At 41.0% G+C, this 19,326-nt stretch overlaps 1 protein-coding gene across 1 annotated transcript; it reads right to left on the bottom strand.

Moving 5' to 3' along the window:
• Positions 1–4,015: 4,015 nt before the first annotated feature.
• Positions 4,016–18,179, bottom strand: rbm28 (RNA binding motif protein 28). Its single transcript, XM_080841877.1, has 19 exons — positions 17,770–18,179; positions 17,348–17,494; positions 17,124–17,239; positions 16,931–17,006; positions 16,649–16,741; positions 16,385–16,453; positions 16,098–16,239; positions 13,492–13,730; positions 13,309–13,378; positions 13,073–13,182; positions 12,763–12,836; positions 12,222–12,357; positions 11,909–11,973; positions 11,366–11,524; positions 10,962–11,111; positions 6,006–6,080; positions 5,322–5,734; positions 5,035–5,152; positions 4,016–4,849 (listed from the first exon to the last, which is right to left on the bottom strand). Exons 1-19 carry the CDS (start codon positions 17,912–17,914, stop codon positions 4,709–4,711), a joined length of 2,538 nt encoding a protein of 845 aa, XP_080698003.1. The 5' UTR covers positions 17,915–18,179; the 3' UTR covers positions 4,016–4,708.
• Between the last annotated feature and the right edge of the window lie 1,147 nt (positions 18,180–19,326).

Below are 19,326 nucleotides of genomic sequence, written 5' to 3'. Positions count from 1 at the left end.
GGGACACACTAAACACAGTATTTTTGAGATAACATTTTGAACTGATTTACACAATAGTAGGTTGGAGTTATCTTTAAATTATTTCAATATTTGTTATTAGTTGCTGCTGATTATGCCACAGATTTTAAGTTTTTTGTATTTTTGTATTTTCAAATTGAGGCAGCTGAGAAAGCTGATTCCTTCTGTTTATGTAATCCCGTGGACAAATCCGATGTCTAATATCAGATGTCCGATATCTGCTCTGTGTCCCGTGCAACCTAATGCTAGATCATATGAGCTGTGAGTTGAGTTGAACAGACAATTGGGTATGATGTCATCAAAGAAAATAAATATTGCATCATCCATGATTACATAGTAGTAGTGCATAGTTCATTGCGTCCTTCAAACAAGGAGCTGAATGAGTAATTTAACTCAAAATGCAATATTTCCTTTCAATTATGATCAGTTATTCTTTAGAAAAGAACTCTCACACTATTAAAATCTTCACAAAAATGATGTCAAGGCTGGACAAATATAAGATGTGCTGTTTGAAATCAAAAATTAAAGTATTTATCTGTTATAAGCGTTGTTACAAGTGACTTGTAAGTGAGATGGTCTGACAGGTCAGGCTAGGTTGAATGGATAGTATGCAACCAGCAGAGGAAAACATATAATATAACAAAAATGTTTTATCTTTTCTTTTCAGGTATTTCTACATTGCTTACAAAGCTCTAGTGACAGACACATACAACCTGAGGAACAATGTTCATTATGTTTACCCTGCTCTTTCCCTCCCTATTGACTGTGCTGCCAACATGCCATGGAAGGCATCTGCCATTAAATGTGTTGGTCCAAACTATCAGCAACAAAATTCAATTACAAATTATGGAGGTAAGACCCAGAACTAACAGATCTTCGATACTTTTAGTAACTTAGCAATTAGTAAACTCTTTGATTTGCCTTGGTTGGACTGACCATTGCAATATGGTAGCATGAGTTAGATGTGCTTCTCTTGAATTAATAACTGTTCTTGCAAAGCAGCAAGAGAGTAGTATTGAAGTAAAGTCAGGTATACAGGCAAAGAAGAAGAGAAACATTGTTTTGTTTTGCACTGTGTTGGCTAAGCCTTGTCAAAAGTAGCAAGAAATGCTACCATTGCTTCCTTCATCCATAGCCTTATAAACCACATGGCCAGTTTTGAATAAGTAACAGCACATAAAACTTGTCTTGCATTTCCTTCTGTAAATAAATGTTTGCCATTGTGCAGTGCATTCTTCACTGTCTTTGATACAAAATGACTCTGTTGTTGACTCTTCACATTAAAAAGTTTTCTGGACAATGACGTCTTATACTCACTTTCATGTCTTCCCCCACAGAACCCCATCTCCTCACAACTAATTTTCAAGCTCCCGGACGTGGTACCAGATAAACAGCCCATCCAAGGCCTTGGGTCAGTTGTGGAGTCCCTAAGAGCCTTCCAGAAAATCTGGGACAGTCTTCAAGACCAGAGCCCAAAGCTCAGTCCCGACCTCCGCTACCTGTGTGACCTACTAGAGCGGGAGATGACCAAGCGGCAGTGCCCTGCCAGGAAACCAAGCTCGTTCAAGGACCTGGACACCTTCCTGAGGAACCACCAAACCTTCAGCTTGACCTTGAGGCCGACAGCACTGCAGAGGCTGAAAGACTATATAAACAGACTCCTGCAGACTCTGGATACACTTAAGAAATGTTGATCACACAGCTGGCACGTCATAACCACTTACATATTTTTTTTATTCAGATTGTGATATTTCAATTATTTATTTTGTGTTGTTTCCAATATATATTTTACAGAGCTCAAGCTTGTTGTTACAGACTGTTCTCCAAGATCTTAACAGATGATCTTACAGGTTAATATGTGAGGGGGAGTGGGGTGTCTCCTGTTCGACCTCACTCCCTTCTCAAGTACAATGCTGTTCATCATTAAGTTATAATCCTGTTTTGCTCTTTTGCACATTGTGCTGGCACAATGGCATGCAAAGGTACTGGCCAGAGCATAAATGTCTACTCTTCATGTATGCCCCCCTCTGAAGACACCATGCAATGTTGTCAGATTCATAATCAGAAATAAGTATAGTTTTCTGATCTTAAAATCTTTAGAATTTTTGAATGACATGTGACCATTTCTAAAATGTTAGGGCATTTCTATGACTTGTGGCATGTGGTTGCCTTTTTTTATAAACAAAATGTATTTGAATATTTTTTCACCAGTCTGTATTTTTATAAAGGATATTGTGCAGGGTACAAAATAAACCTTTTTTTAAGTAAAGTTGGTGTGTTTTAGGACCGTGTTGGAATTGCACTATTCAACATTAATCACAAAAATGTCCTCAGTCAAACCTACACACAAGCAAACAGATATGTTTGTCCACCTACGCCTGCAGTTTCACCTTGACCCCCCCACCCCCACAATTTACAGTCTACGTCTCCTTTTGTAATTGAGAGCACAGCTGCCTTTTATAAAAGAATATGCACATACTCAAATACACATGCCACTTCATTACAAAACAGGCAATTTACCTGATTATTAACAACATTCACCTTCACCTACACACATTTAAAAGGAAGACATAAACACACACACACACACACACAAAGCCTCTCTTGGGTACAGCCTTACATGCTGCTGACTTCAGCTTTGGGCCTGTGCGGTGATGTCACAGTCTTTCCAGAAATCGGTCAGAGCTTCCTGCCAGGAATCCTCAGGCCATTGATTTCATCACAGCCAGGCAGCTCTGCCAGCTTTATCACATTTCTCCTGTGACAACAGCTTTATAAAACCAAAACACTAACACATTTGTTAACATTTACATAATTGATGGGCAAAAAAGCGAGTTTATAGGATGCTCAAATATATACAGAGCGCCTAGAAAGACTGGTTTCATGTTCCCCTCCCCCAACACATTTTCCTGTTAATTCTATTTGTCTATTTAAAAACAGTGTGTTAGGTAGGGATCACACATAAAACCCTTGTCTGGCTGCATTGGTATGCTCCTTATTCTGGGATTTCAGAAGCACTTGTATTTTTCCAGGTTGACCTAGACCGCTATTCTAACACTTTTTTAAAAGCATCAGATGGTGTGTAAAACATTAATGTGGGCCTGTCATGGAGAGCAGACTGTATCTGGAATATGGAGGTTATGCAGTCACTGTTTGTACACAGCACATAATGAAACGCTGAATGCGGTCTAACAAAACATTCCTTTCGCAACATGATGTGATTTCACCAATATGTAAGTACTTTGAAAACAACCACCTGGTCACAGGTCTGATTTTTTTTTTTTTTTTTAAAGGACATATCATGCACGCTCTCTTTCCAGCCGATGCACAATGCCTTTTAAGGCACAAAGGGAAAGGCTGAGCGGAACTGTTGCCCAATCTGAGGGTATCATAGGAGACTTATTTGCACAAGTGACATGACCTCGGGAATAAAGGGCAACGGATTGAAAAGTGTTCAAATTGGACTTCCGCTCCATGTGCAATGAACTAAATGATGACCACAAAACTCAACCATACTGCCTTTACAGTAGCCAGTGGTTCTAAAAGTGAAACAGCTACTGACGTGTCAAGAGCCCTAATAAATGCACATTTATTACATTGAGCCAATGAGTGTACTTAGACAGACCAAGGTGATGGATCCATGAGTGTAGTGTGACTACACAGTTTGTTGGGTAATATGGGCAGAAACACTTCTGCAGAAGTGCAGTGAAAGGACAACGACTGCACGAGAGATGACGTCACCCTGCTCTTTGTGATTTAGTGTGGGTTTAGCAAAAAAAATAAAAACGTACAACCCTTGATTTCTTTAGCAGATGTTTGACTACGTCCCAAGAGGAACTGAAAAAAAAAAGACACATTTCTACAGTAGCTTTGCCCAATATGCTTGTAAGGTGCGACGCTTTGGACAGATGGAAGTAGTCAGCTGCTTTTAATTGGAATGGTGTGTATTGGCCCAAAAGCCTCAGGAAGTGCTGACAATATTCTTGGAAATGTGCAAAAGGCAGACAAATAAAACTTGTCATCTAACTAAATAATTCTGGTCTGGGTTCAACAACATCTTGCCCATCTTGCCAGGGCACTCACATAGCTGTTTTCATCTGGAACTCCTGTGAACACTGGGCACTCATACTTCTATGTGCAGCCACTGTGTGGTAAATTATGTTTTAACAAGTTGCCATACCAACACATTACGAAACATCAGACATCATAGAAACACGACATTTTTCAAAATGTGGTCGGTCATGTTAATAAATGAACTTTTGAGAATAATAATGACTTGCTAGAACAGGGGTAGTTGAAGATACAAGACCTCCAATAAAGACAGCTCTGGCCAGAGATTTGACAACAAGGCCTGTTACTCCTTCAATGTCTATGTCTGGAGTAGCTCAGTTTCATTTGTCCGAAAACCTGACTGGCAACCCGCCAGCTCAATCCCTGGCTTACATCGGGCTTTAATAAATACCAGACTAAATTTACATTTATAATCAACTTTAGTCACAAACAGTTTGTTGACAAAAGACTTACAATATTTTAAAAAAACTTGACAGTTTGTCAAGAATTTCTAATACAAAAAAAATTGTTTTATTTTTCCCTGTAAATTAGAATAATTTACAGGAAGATGACAGTCTCTGATGATCCTCAAAAAACAACTCTCTCTCTCACACAAACACACACAGACAGACACACACACTCAGCTGCTGAACCATTTGCTTTTCTTAATGACTGTGGTTTTGGCACTATTGCCCATTAACTTCCTCTTGTACTGTTGCACCAGGCTGTCGAATCGGTCATCCTCTCTATTCCTCAACTTCTTCTTGCCCGCCTTGGCATTCTGGGAGGGGGAAAAAACAGCCAAAAACAATGTGTCACTCATTAATATGGAAATAAAAACATTCATTCATCTGACTCAAGACCCCTCAAACCCACATCAAGGTTGTTTTTAACCATCACACATAACTTGGTCTTTAGAGTACCAGCAAAAACATTAATGAAGAAAAATAAAAAAAGCCCACACACCTGTTTTTTAGGCTGTCTGACTTTCTCTAGAGAGCGCACAGCCAGTTGCTCTTTCCTGGTTGGACCCTTCTTCACTGTCTTGGGCTGGACAGGTGGCCGCTTCCCTTTGTCTCGTGCCCTTTCATGAACACAATTTTTCAAAAAATGAAGTGCCTAGTAATACCTAATGATACCGGACACCCAGTAATATCTGACCATTAGCCTGATGAAGATACACCATCACCAGTTTGACCTAAAATCTAAAAGTACACTTAACACAACTGTGTGTGCATCATGCTGACTGATACCTGATCTTGGGGCCTCGTTTGGAAGGCAGTGGGAGAACCTTGCGGCGCTTCTTGCCGTCGCCCAGATCCACCTGTTCCACCTCAGGCGTGGTCTTGAAGCCCGAGTGATGGCTGTTGGTGCTCTCAATGGCTTCCATGTTTTGTTGGCTACTCTGCTGCTGTTGAGGCTGAGGCTGTTTCGGTTTCTGCTGCTGTTGTTGTTGTTGCTGCTGTTGTGGTTGTTGTTGAGACTGTTTGGGTTTCTGCTGCTGTTGTTGTTGTTGTTGTTGATGTTGTGGCTGTTTGGGTTTCTGCTGCTGCTGTAGTTGTTGTTGTTGATGTTGTGGCTGTTTGGGTGTCTGCTGCTGCTTCCCCCGTCCTCCTGCTGCCATATCTCCTGCTCCTTGGCCTTCAGCCTTCTTCCTGAATTGCTGCTGCAATGCAACAGATGCCACCACAATTAACACCACCAAAACAAACATCACCATAACCTACACCACTACAACATAGCCCCAAAAATGTCATTGGAGATGTTTCAAGCTTAAGAAAGAGATACTGTAAATTTCAATAAATCCCTTCAACTTCTCTCCCGTTTTCTTCAGAAGTAAAGACAATTTAAACCAGATGTCCAAACCACACCAGTCATTGAAAGGCTCATTTCATTTGAATCTGTTTTCCAATCTGATAGTATTCCACTGAGCTTACGCTGGTCTGCTGTTTACGCATCTCCTTTATTTTCAGTTTCCGCCGGTCCTCCAGAGAGAACTCCACGATTGGTCTCTGAAAAAGAGGAACGATATCCTGGGTTACGACAGGTTAAAAAACAAAGTGAATGTGTAAACACATGGCATAACAAAGTGAACGTGGCATAAACTCCACTATTAACTCAAACACACACACACACACACACACACACACACACACACACAGAGAGAGCTTCCTCCTACTGTGATCACTGTTGGTGTTCCCCAACAAAACTAATATTTTGAAGCATCGATTTCGGTCACCGAGACAGGTTGTTGATTTCTGCAGGCCAACAAAAACCTGCACATTCAAGAAGTCACCCTCATTGGCAAACATCAGCAGATTCCACTGGGATGGCAAGGAATGCAGTTCTTCACCGCAAGGGTCAAGTCTACTCAATAACAACATCAAGCCCCCAAAACAACAACTTCCTCAAATGCCACATCAGTGAACAAGCCTTCGTGATTCAGCGTTGGCAAATGCATTTCACTGTATTACTTATTAATGGATGCAGATATGGTTCGAAGACTTCCAGTCAACTTCAGACTAGTTGATGTTCCACCGAAAACAATCTCAGACATCCGCCCTGGGTGACTACATCTGCCTGATTAAATGGAAATGTCTCACTGCCCAATACATTCTGATGTGGCAAGAGTTTGTGTTGGACAGCTACTGAGTGATATTGATGTTTAGCAGATGCTTCTGAACCTGGCCACCTCCAACTAAGCATGGCCATGCAGACACGCACAAACCTCTCTAACTGGCTAGACATCAAATGATGGATGGCAGGGAACTTCCATCAACAAACTGAAAATAAAACTGAGGTAACTCCTCACCGGCCACTTTATTAGGGACATTGGTGACACTGCTGGTTAAAACAAATACCTAATCAGCCAATCAATCACATGGCAGCATGCAGACATGGTCGACCTGCTCAGGTTAAACCAAGCATCAGAATGGGGAAGAGAGAGGATTTAAGTGACTTTGAACGTGGCATGGTTGTGGGTGCCAGACGGGCTGGTCTGAGTATTTCAGAAACTGATGAACTCCAGGGTTTAAAGAGAATGGTCCGGGGAAAAAATAGTTGGACAATTACTTGTTGATGCAAGAGGTAAGAGGAAAATGGTCAGACTAGTTTGAGATGATGAAAAAGGAAACAGTAACTCGAATAACCACTTGTTACAACCAAGGTATGCAGAAGAGCATCTCTAAAAGCACAACACGTCGAACCTTGAAGCAGACAGCCGCAGAAGACCACACTGGGTGCCCCTCTTGTCAGCTAAGAACAGAAAACTGAGTCTACAATTCACACAGGCTCCCCAAAATTGGACTATAGAAGATTGGAAAAATGTGGCCTGGTCTGATGAGTCTCGATTTCTGATGCGACATTTGGATAGTAGGGTCAGAATTTGGCGTAAACTTGAACGCATGGATCCATCCTGCCTTATTCATGGGTAACAAAGACGTCACTTCCGTGAAGCCTTCCGCCATCTTTTTGTCCGACTCAACCAGTATTCCCATTGTATTATACGATTGTTGTACCCAATAGTAGGTAGTAAGTCATATATAATAATACATAGTAATTATATAATAATAATAACAGTAATATAATAACTGTATTGTTTTCTATTGATAGGCTCTTCAAATTTAGACTTTTTAAAAGTAGTATTTTCTAATTCCAGTGTTTAGTAAGTTAGCTTTCATAGTTAGCTAGCGAACAGTCATGACTAAGAACATAACACATCTGAATGAGGCAGAAAGACGGCGATATTTAGAAAAAACATTGATTATTGGCTGCAACCCATATTTACTACCGTTAACTTTATTTTGCCCCTTAAAGTCTGCGAAACATCTGCCACAACTGTCTTTTCCCAACATATATATACATTTACCTTGTACACAAAATCCATCCCCATACATTTGTCATCACAGGACACCTAAGTTACTCAAACAGCGATTATCAACCGATTTATTTTAGTGGTGGGTAAGAGTGCCAATGTGGGCTAGCTAGGTGTAGCTAAAGCCTTTAGTAGTTCGCTAGCAGCTCGCTAACTATTAGCACTCTAGCTTAGTCAGGAGAGTTTAGCTTTGATAAGGCACAGCAATTGTTCACGATTGTATCAACGTGCTGCATTTCACTTAACCCATTTAAGCCGGGAAAGCATTATCGCTGTTCTACCATTAAAGCCGGGAGCGCTGTTGCGTCATTCTACCTTTAAGGACGGGAAAGCGTATATGTCATTTTCCGGTATAAGGGGTTTTTTTGCCCAAATTGTCGGCCTCTGGGCCAATGAAATGCATCAGAATAGACACGTGATAGTGCCCCAAATGTTTTGCCATTATTAGCTTAAAAAAAAAACGTTGGCTTTCTCGCTTTGCTAAGTAACGTCTCCTCCACGACAGCCAGGATTATAGCCAAGGAGTTAGCTCAAAGTAAATTAGGCAAGGAGTGAGTTGTGAGTACTGGTAGTTACAGAATATGGTTATCTGTAGTTGTTAACGATTGTTACTTGCTTAAATGTAGGTTTACTTGAGGTAAATGAAAGGGAATATGGTATCATAGAGGGATATATTAACACTAAGCTAGCTTGCTATGTTGTTAAAACTTTGTTTTGTTTTTTTATTTGAATTATTCCTGTTTTTTCCCTTTGAATGGAATATTTGACACTAAACTAGTTCATCTGTATCTCAGTGATAGTATCCAAATGAGCATAAAAATATCACTGGTATGTAAAAACTACATGGACAACAAAATAGTTATAATTGTTGATCAAAATCTTATTCCCTTCTGCTCATAATACAACAAGAGAAACAACTCAGAGGTTGACACTGTCAGGTCCATTCTCCATCCATAGTGTCCAAATGAGCATAAAATATCCCTGGTATGTAAAAACTACACGGACAACAAAATAGATGTTAATCGTATTGCCTTCTGCTCATAATAAAACAAGTAAACAACTCAAAAGTTAAAACTTTCCCTTTAAGAATGATATACTTATAATTATATAGTTATATACTTTATTTCACTTTGTTATATACTTTGTCATATAGCCTATTTAATTTTTTTTTACTGTTTTGTGCTGATCCTGCACTTTTACATATTTTTTTTACTTTTGAGAAGGTGTATGAAAATATTGTAAATATTTGTAAATAAAAATTCAAAAAATTCAAATTCCCATGAAAGCCACAGGTGTAAGCTCTCAAATACTTTTTGAATTGTGTTCCTATCTGTTACAGGTGCTGAGAAATCAGTAATGTAGTAGGCGTTGACACAATTGCTGAATTTCTAGAAAAACTTCAGGTTTTAGGGGAGGGTTCTGAAATCGCCCATAGGTTTTACAGGCTTACTTTTACAGGTCTATTTGGGTTATTTTTTAGACTGGTGTCGCATCCATCAACTCAACATATGCCGGGCATGTTTAACTTTCTGTGGGTTTTGAACGACTATGTCTATGTTGTGACTGACGCTCAGCTTGACTTTGACACAAAGATGGCGGCGCTTAGACACAGTGACGTCATGGTATCTATGAATATAGCTGGTTCAGGCTGCTAGTGGTGGTGTGGGGGATATTTTCATGGCACACATTGAGCCCCTTCGTACCAATTGAGTATTGTTTAAAACGCCACAGCCTACCTGAATATTGTTTTCTCTTGATGGCTACTTCCAGCAGGATAACGTGCCATGTCACAAAGCTCAAATCATCTCAAACTGGTTTCTAGAACATGACAATGAGTTCACTGTAGTCCAATGGCCTCTACAATCACCAGATTTGAATCATGGATGTGCAGCTGACAAATATGCAGCAACTGAGTGATGCCATTATGACAACATGGACCAAAATCTCTGAGGAATGTTTCCAGCACCTTGTTGAATCAATGCTATTAAGGCAGTTCTGAAGGCAAAAGGGGGTCTAACCCGGTACTAGCAAGGTGCACCAAATAAAGTGGCCGATGAGTGTATATCTGGCCATTTAATCACCTCTCAGTCTTTGTTTTCCAGTTTCTCTTAGTTTCATATTTTTCTACTTTGATTTTGATTTTATTTTTTTAATCTTTTTATGTTTTCACTTTTAGTCTTGCCTTTTTTGTATTCTTCCTTTGACCTTTTCTGTATACTTCTATTTCACCTCAGTTCTACCTTGGTCATCATGCTTTTGTTTTCTATCTGGTATATCTTTCTGTTCTTGTGCTTTTGTTTTCCCTTACCCTTGTTTTTAACCTATCCTTTTTATACCCTTTCAAACATGTTTACTGGTATTGTTAATGCATTTGCCCTACCTTGTTCAACTCCTATAGCTTTTTAATGTGCTTTATAAATGAAAGCGACTTGAGTCATACCACACACTCACACGGTCACACACACACATTACCAAGTTCCAATACCGTTTTGCCCAGTACTTTTCCATGCCATTATGAGTTGAGAAACTCACATCCTAACAGTATGAATCAATCAGTGACAATCTGCACCCAACATTCTTATTTCCAGTATATTGCTGTGACCCAAATTTCCAGAGTACAGGCTTTACTGGTGAACTCTGGGCATACGCAGGCAGTTAACATGGGTGCCAAAAATGCAAAAACCCTGTAATTTCAACATTTTGAATTTTTTTCCAACTTTTCCAGGGATAGTCAAACAAGATTAAGCTAAATATTCATTACACTGTACAACTAAATAGATGCTGAGATATTGCTTATGGGAGCAGGAAACCACAAGGTATCCTCAGATGTTCTTGGGTGCGATTCAATATTTGTCGTAGAGCCACTATTTGCAGGAATTGTTTGTTTTGTATAGCTAACTGGTTTTTAGTTTTTTCAAGTTCATTCACACCCATCGTGCCCACTGACTGTACTTGAAGCAGGACAAGATGTTTCTAGACGTGAACGTGTGGGGAAATGACCACTGCACTGCAGCTGTACCTTTTTGGGGCCGAAGATGTCTGGGTTGTTGTTGAGGTGCCGCAGAGCCTTGAGGGCATGGTCGTGTTCCTGGAATTCCACAAAGCCGTAGCCCAGCGACTGGCCCATCATCTGCCCTTTCTCTGGCTTCCTGTCGTACATCACACGACACTAGAGAAGAACAACAAAGCACACAGGCATTTGGCACTGTACGGCTGTGCTGGTGGCCCATTGACCCACACCACCAAGGGCACTAGGGCAGACTCGGCAAATAAATCATGAATTGGCTCAGTGCTGCCACACAGAGGTCAAACAAGTATAAACGTACGAGTGCCAGTCTTCGGCTGTGTGTGTGTGTGTGTGTGTGTGTGTGTGTGTGTGCGTCTCTTGTTTTTGTAAGTGTGAAGTGTGGCTGCACGTCGCACCTCAGTGATCCTAACTGCTCTGCCGCCTCCTGCTGCCTGGAGGCTGAGGCCACGCAGCCGTTTCTGGTCCACAGACTTGGGCAGGTTGTGGACACAAAGCCGTGTCTTGGACACAAATATGCTGATGTCCCGCAGCTTTGCTCGCTTCAGTTCCTCAAACTGAGACAGACAGACAGACAGACAGACAGACAGACAGACAGACAGACAGACAGACAGACAGACAGACAGACAGACAGACATAGCAGTTACATCTCAGTCAGTCAGTCCTCCCATCCCAGCTGAATCCGTCCTACATTTGTATACTGGATACATGTGTATATAGTAACAATAGCAACATCAGAGAGAGCATATTAAAGAAAGGAGGTTATCAGACTGAGCTCAAAACTGGATCCACATTATGTTAACCCACCAGACCTCACTCAGACAATGGGATGTTGCTAAAAGGCACAGTGTAGAAGAAGAGTTTAGAGGCAGGTGGAGGCTCAGGGTATTTCACTTCTAGATGATGTGTCTATGGCACACATACAGACAAAAAATACTTACTCTGGCCCTCTTGACCATATCTGTTGGAGGCACACCCTCTGCTGATTTGGTTCCTTCACGAATCACTAGAACAAGACACAGAGACAAGGGGAATAGGAGAACCATAAGGGAAGGAGCTCCTTTTTACACTGTGTGTGCATAACAGAGCCACTCGATCATCTCAATATTAATCACGAAACTCCTCATAAACCAGGAAAAGCTCGATAAGGAAATAGGCTCCCAGTCAGGGCAGGAGATGAACCCTCTTTGCCCCCTCTAGTGGTGGAAGTGCAAAGGTGCAGCCTATAGTGCTAAACTCCCATGCTAAACTTACAGCCTTCTCTGGCCAGGTAGAGGTTTCTCGAGCCCATCTCGACCTTCACTTTCTTGTCCTTCAGCTTGACGGCATCCTCTCGGCTAACGGCTGCAACCACGATCAGCCGCCTGCCGTCCACACGGAGTCCCCCACTCTGCAAGACACAAAGGATATTCATGCAACCTGAGCAAGAAGCAACTAAACACACAAATATGTTGCCTATGTCAAAGAGACCACACACATGTCCAATGTTGTCTTAATAGGTTTTAAATCATAGTAATATATTTATTTATAGAGCACCTTTCATACAGTGAGTGCAGCTCAAAGTACTTGATATACGGTAAGTAAGTACTGTATGTGCAAAGGTCAATAAAATTAAGAAAAGAATAAAAGCATTTACAACATTTACAAGAAGCCGATAAGAGAATCTAGGAGTCACTCAAAAGTTTTTGTGGTTACGGCAGATGTTGCCAATGAAACCAATGCTAAAGTAGCAATATTGGTAGAGAGTGAGTAGACAGGATTCAGACAAGGTCTGTGGACTATTTGTTTCACTCACTGCGGAGGATTCCTCAGCTGCTGCGATGCACTTGTCTGCCGCCTCCTTGTTTTTGAATTGAGCAAAAGCAACACCTGAGTAATGGAAAGAAGGGCAGAGACAAAAAGAGAGAGACAGTTGGAGAGAGGGAAGGAGAGCGAGAGAGAGACAGGCAGAGATAGAGAGAGAGAGAGATTAGATGTCAGCATGTATAGATGCCATAATAGAGGCATGTTATTCCATGATGCATTTGTTTACCTAAACAGAGTGGCTAATCCATCCGGACACCGCTTAAATTACACATATGAAGGAGTTTGCTCTGACCACTCACCTTTAGAAGATTCTGTGTCTGGATGGATAACGACCCGGACGTAATTCAGCTCTCCAAACATCAACAGTGCTTTCTCTAGGCCGTCTTCTTCCGTGTCAAAGGACAGATTCCTGGGGGGGGGGGGGGGGGGGGTCATCGATGAGTGACAAGTTAGTAGTCTTCTCACAATCGCCTGGGCTTACAACTGAAGAACTTATGTGGTGAGGAGTGGGTGGGTGCACTTTAATGTCCCTCACCTGATGAAGACCGTTTTCCCCTGGTTCACATCAGATGGCAGGACTCGCTTCTTCTTCTTCTTTGAGGGAGCTGTGAGGACAGGGAAGCGATTTAGAAAAGCAGTTAGAAGAAAAGATTATAATAAATACGTCACGGAACATAGGACATGAAGCCACCAGAGAAGAAATGAGAATGATTTTCACCATCTTCATCATCGTCATCACTGTAGCTGTCATCATCATCGTCGTAGTCATCTTCAGATGAATGGCTTCTACTGTCGTCATCACTGTCAGCGCCTTCAGATTCAGACCCATCCTTCTCCTCCACCTCCATCTCATCATCATCATCATCGTCATCATCTCCGTTGTCATCACCATCCTGATCATCCTCCTCCTCCTCATCAGACTGGTGTTTTGGGGCTTTCTTTGGCACAGCTGTTGACCTGGGAGCAGCAGGTATTTTGAAGCTGATTGCATGCACAGCACTGGGACTCAGGGTACTAACTAACACATATCTGCTCAGATGAAGTACTGGAAGCTGGGCAATGCAAACGGTTTGAGGGGAAACCAGCAGTCCCACGAAGCCCAGGAAGACAACTACAATGTTAGCATACCAAACTACAAAGGCAGACACACACCAAGTGACTATGAGCCATCTTTTACATGAACTCAACAGACTCTCATCTCCGCTTTAAGACAGGAAGGCGTAAATGCAAAATTACAAAATCCTTAAAAACTGCAGATGTATTAGAAATCCAACATACACATACGACTGTATGTAGTGATATAATGACATTACATATTTCCTTTTATTAAACTTTCTTTGTTTGGCTCAAAACCAACTTAACAAGCCAGATTTTAAAGCTCAAGCCATAAACCTTTGGTCAACAACCAAGACTACAGAGATAAAAGACATGAGGTTGAAATGTTTGTAGCTTTCCCTCCTGTTCCTGAGCTTCTGCAAGCTTCAACAGCCCTAAATATGTCCTGTATGTGTCCCTATCCAAGATGATGCAAAGTATTTCAGGGCTTGCCAGTGCGACTGATCTGGTCGCATATGCGACTGGAATTTTGGCCGTGCGACTTGATTTGAAATCACAGTCGCACGTGTGGGCCTGTAGAAATAGGCAAAAATTGCTGGTTTCAGGGTGTTTTTTCCCCCCACTAATTTTCCAAGAAGAACTGATTTTTACTTGACAACAATATTAATTTGGACTATCAACGTTAATGCGTTAATCTATGATATCATTGTAGACGGGCTTAATGCGATAAAATATTTTAACGCAGGTGACGCAACATGTTTACTTTCGGTTTGCGTTGACACGACACGAAACGTGCCTGCAGTCATTTAGACAGGAGATAACGAAGCGATAGTGGAAGATGGGGAGAGCTGAGCGGAAAGTTTCTATTTAAGAGGCAAAATGACGGAACAATCGACCAAACTAAAGTTGTATGGAGCATTTGAAGGCTAAATTTAGCTAGAACAGAAGCAGCTCGTCTTTAAATGACCACCTTAATGCAAAGCACCCGACAGAAAGCAGTCCCAGGTTAGATGGTCGCCAACCCACACTCCACGACTTCCCTAGGAAAATAACTGGACCAGTCTGTGGCGATATTAGCAGAGAAATTGAGAAGTTTCTTAAGCGAAAGAACTACTACCAACACAATTAATATTCAGCGTAAATACAACCCTGATTCAATTATATTTGGTTTTGTGAATGGAGGTTGAGCCCAAGCGCAGGGTGTTGAGTGCGTTTTAAAGCTGTCTATTGAGGCGCTCAAATCTGAATCGACATTTGGAGACGTGACATCCAGCACTCACGTACAGATGAAAGGCAGCCCGCTCCTTTTAAAACAAGTTAGACGAGTCGACGGACTTGCATTATTATTGGAGTGTTATTCTCCAAGAGGACATGCCTTTCTGTGGAGAGCTACCAATTCGAACTGCATCCCAGGAAGTGCTATTTATGTTGATAATAGATTGCAGCCACAGATTTAAATAATTTTTCCAATTATTTGAATCATTATATTGAACATTATTTGAACCTATTTGTTTGCATGTCTGAAGCATCACCTATTTTAATTAGGCCTAGCTGAGTGGTCTTGTTTGCATGTTTTATTACTTGATTTGAGTGCATGCTACCTTTTGGGTATATTCTGGTGTTATTTCCTTGCTTGTTTGCTGTGCACAAATAGGCCTAGGCCTACGGCAACTAAGTTCTGTGTTTGATTTTATGTTGTTTTTTGGTGCACAATACAATTTTGATGCAATATCTTGAGTTAGATTTTCTTTTAGTAATTTCTAGGCTTCCACCTGTAGCAGGTGCTGATGTTCGCTTATAAATTACAATGAATGGATTATAGATTAAATTAGCCTAATGGAATATAGATAAACTAAAATAAGCGGAGTGTCTGTTGGGCCCTGACCTGTTACAAATACGTAAAGTCAAAAAGGTTGGGAACCCTTGATCTAAATCACCTAAAATACCATGCAATTCTTTTCCACCTATCAATGTAGGCCTTAGCAAGGTCATGCCTTTCCTTTTATAATCTGTTCAAACATGTTATTCCAGGTTGTTATCATTGATCATTGATCAATTACTTAGTTTGGCCAACTTTTTATAGTGGTGCGCCTAGATATTTGCTGGTGCTCCCAATTTTTCTGGGTTAGGAGAACAGTGCTCCTTAGCCAAAAAGTTAGTGTCAAGCCCTGTATTTGCCCTGACAGAAAAAAACAACGGACCCAAGCCACAGGTATGACATAACCAATCAAGTAGTAATGGAATGGTGAGAGAAAGCAAAAACCTTACTTTTGTGTTGCTTTTTTAGCTGGTTCATCATCTTCCTCTTCAGACCCATCATCATCATCTTCATCATCATCACTGTTGTCTTCCCCATCACCACCTTTTTCGGCAGCTGTGGATTCTTCTTCCTCTTGTTTTACAGACTCTGCTTTTTTTTTAAGGATATAAAGACTTCTGTAGTTTTCAACCATTGCTGACCTGGCATTCTTCTTAAGGTACGCATATTTCTTTCCATTTACTTAGGACACACATAGACCCATTCTCAATTCTGTACATATTGAAAAGGTTGCTACCTGCAGAGGTTGGCTGTTTGCCAACAAACTTGTCCTTGGCGATGGCCCAGTCTACAGCCACTTGCCTCCCTGTGAAAGAAGTGAAACGAAACAAAACAAAGACACATCAGCTAATAAACCACGCAATGACGACGGTAGTAAGGTGGGTGCAAACCCGGCAGCCAGTATTAAGGTCATGCAAAGTCACTTAAGTTATTATAACTATCTCAGCTTCCACAAAGAGTGCAATGTGTACATGGTGAATTATAGCTATCAACTAAGCACCTTTGATCTCCTTCAGGTTGGTGCCACTCAGGGCCTTGTTGGCTTCCACTATGTTCTTGAACTGGACAAAGGCAAACCCACGCATCTTCCCATCTGCAAATGCATGAAAACAGAGGACAGGGAATCAGTGCACCACAACACATGAATATCAATACAGAAGAGAGATAAACTGACTGAATGCACAATAAAAGCCTATTACTGACGTAGAGCAATGGTCCCAAGGTTAATGGGAATAAATATCAAAGTAAGGATGCTTGCAGGATACATAAATGATGCTCTCACCTGGTTTAAGAGGGATGCTGGCCTCAAGGACCGTTCCATACTTTGCAAAACACTGCCTCAGATCATCTTCAGAACACTATGGGAGAACAATCAGAGAACTTAGATACAGAGTGACATCCGAATAAAAGGTGGAACGAGTCCAAGATATTGGAATTCCATTATCCAATACATTTATTCATTTATGTCCACTTGCCTTGAAACTGAGATTTCTGACAATAAGTCTAGCCTTCTTCTTGCTATTTTTGAAAGGTTTTTTGTCAACTTTGGCTGGCTTCTTAGGGGCTGCTGCTTCTTCTTCTTCTTTTGAAGCTGAAAGATGTGTGGTGTACAGACTTGAATTAACCGGAAACTAATTTCTACCCCAATTTCAGTTCAATGTAGTATAGAGGTAGTAAGTATAGGAACGCCCCAACTCACCTGCTTTTTTCTTGACAATTATCTTTTTCTTCGCGACTAAAACGCGAATCTTCTTTCCATCGTAATCTTGGATTTCGCTCAGTGCTCGTTGGGCATCCTCTGCCATAGGGAAGGTGACATACCCAATCCCTCGACATTTTCCAGATGCTATTGAACAGAACACACAACGTTGTCATTTTAATTCGAAGCGTAAATCCATGTCCTCATAAATTATACATTTCCTTTAATGCAGTGATCGTTGAGCATGATACCTACATGTAGCTAGCTAGCATTTCAATTACTCCTTCAGAGAAATAGTTTTGTTAGCACAAGATATCTGAAAAACAGATTTATCCAAGAGAATAGCGAGTTGACTAGCAATCTTTGAGAGAATCAGTGAAAGTGCTGATGCTGAAAAAAGTGTAAATTCCATTATCACTCACCTTTATCATTAACGACAAAACAGTGCTTTACGGGTCCTATCTCAGAGAATATCTCTTCCAAACGGTCGTTGGTAGCAGTGGCAGGCAAATTCTGCACAAATAAAGTCTGGCTGGACGACATGGTGAGCAAATGTTCTACAGGCATGCGCCTGTGACAAAATAACAAGGCTTCTTAGATAGACACACGATTACGACTAACTATACGACACGTTCTGGAGACTCGCCTTGGTTGCCAGCGAGCTACCAAGTACCTAACTAGCTACTCAAAATTGTAGCAAGGTTGCGTCTTGGTTAAAATATTATACACTTGAGAAGCTCAGCACTTGTAGACGTAGCCTAAAAATCCCACATGTTCTTACATGTTAAATTCATCGTAACTTAGATACTGGTTGCACGTTTCACATACGAGATCAGCCATGCTTACTAAAAACCGGAAGTTTTCCCTCACAATTGCTTCTTCAAACGTACAGAACATACAAGCATCGCCCCCTATTGAAGAGGAGTTAACACTACAGCTGAAAGAAAAGCAATTGTCGCTGTCGCCATAGACATTGTAGCTGTCCTCACATTTGGCAGCTACAGACATGTATAGATGTATAGATGCCTATACACATAGACATGTATAGGGCTGTCGCCCTATCTGAGTCCGCTGCCCTATATGAGTCGCGCATGCGTCACTTTGCGACACTGTTGTAGTACAATGAATGAATGTCTATGGTCCTTAAAGGCACCCAGTGCAACTTTATAGGCTTGAGACTCGAAAAATAAACATTCAATTTCTAGTCTTTTTTACACGTAGTAAGTTTCAATAACTCCATACCAGGGCTGTAGTGAAGGGTAAACGCAAGTAAACGCAGTTTACGCACCTCTGGAATTTTGGAAATAGCGCACCTATTTGCGTTTACGCACCTATTAATAGCGTTTACGCATCTTAAAGTGGCGTTTACGCATCTCAAAGTTCTCTGCGCCTTGTATTCTGCCGTTGTAATAATCCGAAATAAATTTGGTTTCATTTTAAATCACCTTAGACTAAATTTCATATTGTTGAACATATGAACGCTGTATTCTGAATAATTTTATCTGCACTGTATTATGGTCTGTGACACTCCAATCAGTGCCTTGCGGCTGCGGCAACACCAATAAAGATCCAGGAAGTATGTCAACCTGTATACACGTTGTGGATAAGCCTTTTCGAAATGGATTCATTAGCCATGGATATCAGGCGATTTTTTTGAAAAGACCATTGAGTGCTTTCACTCACACAGACGCAGGCAAAAGGCCTCAAGATCAAAGTAAGACTGAAAAAGATCAATTCACATTTTTGTAACATTGCTTTGGTTCGCACAACATCGCATTAAGACAGGGACACACGCTTTTAATAACGTGCTTTCAAATACTATGATGCAGGTAACACGGCAGCCTTCCCGGTTCAATCTAAACACGCCTAATAAAACGTAAATTCTTTCAGCAATTGAAGATGCATGAGTAATTATCCTCACGCATATCACGCTAATTCATTGAAAATTGTAGACAGATTCTTTGCAAGCCAGTTAGACA

The sequence above is a fragment of the Sprattus sprattus genome (genome assembly GCF_963457725.1).
Source record: "Sprattus sprattus genome assembly, chromosome: 7".
Taxonomy (NCBI): domain Eukaryota; kingdom Metazoa; phylum Chordata; class Actinopteri; order Clupeiformes; family Clupeidae; genus Sprattus; species Sprattus sprattus.
This window is presented reverse-complemented; position numbering and strand designations above follow the sequence as displayed.

What these genes read in the sequence shown, in the direction of transcription:
- rbm28 (XM_080841877.1), bottom strand. Translation starts at nt 17,914, where the DNA reads ATGCCTGTAGAACATTTGCTCACCATGTCGTCCAGCCAGACTTTATTT. An exon ending in TGATGACGATGATGAAGATG is followed by an intron (nt 13,379 to 13,491) that starts GTGAAAATCATT and finishes CTGTCCTCACAG; the next exon opens with CTCCCTCAAAGAAGAAGAAG. An exon ending in GAGCAGTTAGGATCACTGAG is followed by an intron (nt 11,112 to 11,365) that starts GTGCGACGTGCA and finishes GTTCTTCTCTAG; the next exon opens with TGTCGTGTGATGTACGACAG.